This window comes from Mastigoproctus giganteus, chromosome 6, assembly GCF_048544385.1.
Source record: "Mastigoproctus giganteus isolate SK-2022 chromosome 6, ASM4854438v1, whole genome shotgun sequence".
Classification (NCBI taxonomy): Eukaryota; Metazoa; Arthropoda; class Arachnida; order Uropygi; family Thelyphonidae; genus Mastigoproctus; species Mastigoproctus giganteus.
In genome coordinates, this window is record NC_143580.1 from 29,997,496 (window position 1) to 30,002,974 (window position 5,479).

At 34.2% G+C, this 5,479-nt stretch overlaps 1 protein-coding gene across 1 annotated transcript; it reads left to right on the forward strand.

Annotated features, from left to right (window-relative positions):
* Positions 1 to 4,071: 4,071 nt before the first annotated feature.
* LOC150084126 (histone H2A-like) lies at positions 4,072 to 4,440 on the forward strand. Its single transcript, XM_090375047.1, has one exon. The coding sequence runs from the start codon at positions 4,072 to 4,074 to the stop codon at positions 4,438 to 4,440; it is 369 nt and encodes a 122-aa protein (XP_090231173.1).
* Positions 4,441 to 5,479: the final 1,039 nt, after the last annotated feature.

Below are 5,479 nucleotides of genomic sequence, written 5' to 3' on the forward strand. Positions count from 1 at the left end.
TCTGCAATTAAAGATTTTTTGTTTCAATTTTAATCTACGAAATGAAAATAAACATTGATTTGTAAGGTTCATTGCAATGGGGAACTCTTGATAGCTAGTTGGAAGAAGAACCACAAAAATCAACGAATAAACAATTATGGTTACTTAGCAACCTAACTAACACAAGCATTTCAGTATTATATGTCACGGTAGATCACAAAAATCAACGAATAAACAATTATGGTTGCTTAGCAACCTAACTAACACAAGCATTTCAGTATTATATGTCACGGTAGATCACAAAAATCAACGAATAAACAATTATGGTTGCTTAGCAACCTAACTAACACAAGCATTTCAGTATTATGTCACGGTAGATCTGAGCATTCCAGACATACTGTGAATATTATTATAAATGATAATCAAAATATATCATTCTTCCACACACAGAGTGGAAAAGACCCGGATTCGAATCCCATAAATGACGCAATGAACTTTTATGGACTTTCTCACTCCGTGGCTGACTTAGTCAGTCTCAGGAGCGAACAGCAAGGTTGTTTCTTCTGGAAACACAGGTTTTTCATCCAGAAAAACCGACAAGTAGACCAGAGAACACAAGCAATTTATATACACATTAGATATGGGCAGACGAATTAGCTCTCGGGTGGTCCCTAATACGACAGGTAATTTTTCTTTTCGCTGTCATCCTCCGTGGCAGTATAATGGTTTCACTAAGTGTTACTCGTTTGAAGAGGTCTGGGTTTGGTCCTCTCGAATACTGAGCCGATTTAAGGTGGAAAGAGAGTAGAGTTTTACCCATGTGAGTTGTTATGAATTTTTCAGACCTGTGAACACAAACTTCAGCAGACAGTGCATACAGACCTACGACCCTTGTTCCTCTGCATTTGGAAGAGACTAAGGTTCCTGCCACCTTGATGGGAGCAACTTTTATGGTATTTTTTCACATGTGGTAGAGTTAGGCTGTTTTTTGGGGAGGGTAGATTTTGATACAATTTGTCAAGAAGTTTTATAAAAGCTATTTTCTATTACCTCCGTGGCAGGACTCGAACACTTAATTTTCTGATTCCAAATTTCTTCCATGACGGGAGTTCGTGTCGAACGTGGTCTGCCCGCACTACTCCTGTTACCTCTAAAGGAAGGAAACTGAAGGAAGTAAATTATTTAATGAAATCACTACGTTTTTTTAATTTAATGTGACTATTTTGAGTCCAGTTAGGAACACTATATCGTGTAAGCCACAGACTCTGTGTTGTTTTGATGGTAAAAGATCACCACGAGTGGCAGGAGAGTGATTTCGTAGAAAGCGGTTCGGATATTCTATGTGGAAAGAAGGTAACTGAGTACAGTGGATTCTGAAATCTATGTGAAACGAATGTACCTGAGTAATATAGAAATAATTTTAGGCTTACCTGATTGGTCATGTACAGTTAGAACACAATCATATTTACTGATTAAGGCATTAAGGCATTAAGCTGTCTTAGCACTTTTAAAAGGCACTCTGATGAGCAAATTGTTTCGTTGTTTTCTTTTGTATCTATCCACTGTGTGGTCCAGTTCTTAGAAATGTTGTACAAGTTTTCTTTCTTTGGTACCAATAATCGGTTCGCCGAAAATAACGTCTGAATGATAAAGGTCTAAAGGATAAAAAAGTTTGGACGTTTTGGAAATATATAAAAATAATTCATCTTTATTTTTAAATTAAAATCTATAGAGTAGTATTGTTTGGAGTATTATTCTATAGTCTGAGCATTTATACGAGTATTACTCGTATAAACGCTCAAAGTAGGTTGCTCCTTTCCCTCAACGCCCCTACACCCGTTTTAGGCTACAGATATTATTTTCAAAGGTTTCTTTTTATACTCGAAAAAAATGCTTGACACATTCATTATCCGAATCTCAGAATAAAGCCCAATAAAATATATGAAATTAATTAATGGCGATTTACTGGGTTAAACCTTTAAACAATCCACACGTTCTGATCATTAATATCTAAAAAATAACCCTTGCGCAATAGCATATGTTAGTACTTTCAAGGGTTTCCAAGAAATCAATTTACTTTGGGCAGTGTAAATTATGCAGACTACTGAAATTGGAGTTCCCAAGGGATCTCGAATTTCAAGAAAGGAATTGAAATTGGGTGATCAAATCCATTGGTGTACACTTGTTACGTAAGACATTTATTAACTTCCTCGATTAAGAGACAGTAATTCTTGTAATTTACACAACACCCCATGGGTATCCAGATATCCTTGGAACCCCTTTAAACTTAACTTAATCTAATGGGCTTGAACAGAAAATGGGGAATTCATTGGGAAATAATATCAATTTGATGTTATCAAAAGATATCAATTTTAAAAACATTGTTAAATCCCACACAGAATTCGTTTTTGTTAACTGAGATAAGCATAGCTTGCAATTTTTCAATTAAAATGTATAATTAAGTTATATGAGATTTACGAATGTGTCCAAATGACTTGATGTGCTATAAATTGTTAATAAATGTTGAATATTTAAATCAATGTGTTTTTTTAATAATAATAATAATAATAGAGATTTTTAATTTTCGTGTCCATGTGGATTTATAACATTAGTGGTTTCGTAATCTAGTTTTGTGTAGTTCACACAGGAATTCTCAGAGACTTCTGGTCGATAACAAATTTCGTTAAAAAAATCTCAGGAACACTTCTACTTTAATTTATACATTGAGGCTGACTTGCACAAAATATAAGATTCTTTCGGATATATAAAATTTAAAACTTAAAAGTGATTCTCTTTAAAATCAATTTAGCCCTATTACCAAGTAATATATTTCTTAAATAAACTAAAATAATTGATTTAGATATTTGATTCTTTAATGTCCAGTTTGGTTTATACATTAGCAATACAGTTTAAAGAAAAAAAAATTATAACATTTTTATACATCTCATATTCATGAATTGCAGCATTAATCATAACCCCACAACCACTCTGATCTACCTGATTTTCTCTTAGAAAAAATTTATCTAACAGAAAATGTGTGATTAATCTTACATACATTTGTATCTCAGATCTGAAATTTTGCGTCTATTTTAATTAAAGAAATCTTTAAAAAAGGAATGGTTTGAGAAATATAAGAATGCCAATATTAAACAAAAAAAAAAATATATATATATTAAATCTGCCAAAGTGTTTCGTCTTAGAGAGTCATGTTAAATCGACGCAATTTAAAATACCGGTTTGCTTAAACAACCTACACTCTACGTGGATGAACAATCCGGGAATATAAATGTTGTTTCATTTCCAGTTAGCATGTCTACTTAATATGCCTTCATTCTTTTTGACCATATTTCCTGAGCCTTGCTTCCTTGGACATATTTTTGCACCCAGTATTTAAATGATAGTTTTTTAAATAATACAAGTTATTTATTCGTTGAATAAAAAATCAAATCTTCTGGGAGATAAATCAAAAACGTTCTTGAGACAAAAACACTGTCATTTTAGGGTTCCACACGGGAATTGCCTAATCTTTTCCAATCAATTTGTTTCTGTGTAGGTTCTATATTTTATTGGATATGTACAGAAATAGCGGTCTGGATTACCTCTTGCAGACATTGTTTGTGATGTCAAAGGGAACTACAAAATAGCATTAAAATAGTCTCGAACTCAGTGAGTGATTTCTCAAAATTTCTTATTTATTTTGAGTACGTGAATGTTTTCAAAATAATATAAGTTATGTTACTGGAGAAACAGCAGTTTAGAAATTGGTCACTGATCTCAAACAAACAAGTTTGTACAGCCGTCTGGCGACGAGAGTAATTAGACAAAATATAACCTTGTCACCAGTGAGTACTAATACCCTGCAGGCAAACTCTCGCACTAAGTAATCTGTATATGAGTAATTAGGCTGTTATTATAACAGCCTATCAGGAAAGGTGTCACAGACAAAAAGCTCTTTGATTGGTTGATTTTTGGCTTTGGAGTCCCCTAGCATTCCTATAAATACTTTTGGTGGAAGATCAGAAAGTACATTTGGAAGATCGGAAAGATTGCTGCTTAGTTTTTCGTTTCTCTCTGCTGTAAAAGAAAGAAAAAATGTCCGGTCGTGGTGAAGGAGGGAAAAAGAAAGGATCGAACAAGAGCCGCTCCGTTCGTGCAGGTGTTCAGTTTCCAGTTGGCCGTGTTCATCGTCTTCTAAGAAAAGGAAAGTATGCTGAGCGTATAGGTGCCGGCGCACCTGTTTATCTTGCAGGAGTATTGGAGTACTTAGTTGCAGAGTTACTTGAAATAGCAGGAAATGCTGCTCGAGACAACAAGAAGAGAAGAATCTTTCCTCGCCATCTTTTTCTTGCTGTTTCCAACGACGCAGAATTGAGCAAGCTATTGTCGGGGGTTACAATAGCCGAAGGAGGGGTGAGGCCTCATATCCAATCTGCCCTGCTTCCAAAGAAATCTTCAAAGTGAAGATCTAAAAAATCTTCCAAAAAAAAAAAAAACGGCCCTTTTAAGGGCCACCAAATCTTGATAAAGAGATGCCTGATCGTAGTACGTTTCGGTAAGCATTACTTTGGTAATGTTCTTTCCAAAAATACTTTTTAAAGATATTTGTTTTCTAAAATATTATTTTTAAATGGAGTTTTTAAAAACCAACCTTCAACACAAACACATATATAACAGTATGCATATTAAGTCATAAACGTAAACCACGTGCTGCGTATATTTCATGTCAGAAACAGAGGGCCTACTTCTCGCCGGTTTTTCCTTTGATTTCGGCGGCTTGTCCCAGATGAAGGGACTGAAAACATAGGACACACAGCATTAAGTACTTCTAATTACTTATTATTATTATTATCATCTTATGACAAATTTCAAATGTTTAAATGATGCATAAGCAACCAAGATGCAACAGCAACAAAAAAAAAAAGCAAACTTACAACCAATAATAATTTAAACAGTCACAAGCTAGGCAGCTTTGCCAGACTATATTCAATTGGGATAATAATGACGTAGAGGTAGAGCAGATACATAACCGTATATTTATTAATAAACATAGTGTTCTAAAACCAATATAAAAATTGATCCACCTATTCCAACTGTTAAGTCACAATTGTAAATTTAAGCTAAAATCAGTAAATTACAATATTAATAAGGAACATTCTACCAACATACTAAAGTTTCATAATACCACCATGAACCGCATCAATATACATAAAGCATTGCATTAACTCCCATGCAGATCTCTTTCAGCCAACTTCCAAAATATAAAATTCAAAGCCAGATACACTTAACCTTCTGGCCTGTAATTACAAATTTCTTGCTACCAATATGACATAGAAGAACCAGACACCAACACATGCATTTGTCAAGTGGTTGAATTACAACCTTATATTAATCCCCACCATCGGCATATAATAACCAGTAACCTGGAGATAATACCGTACTAGGAACTGAGAAAAATTCTATCTTATGAACACAAATTCAGGTTGCACACAAAAACCAGCCT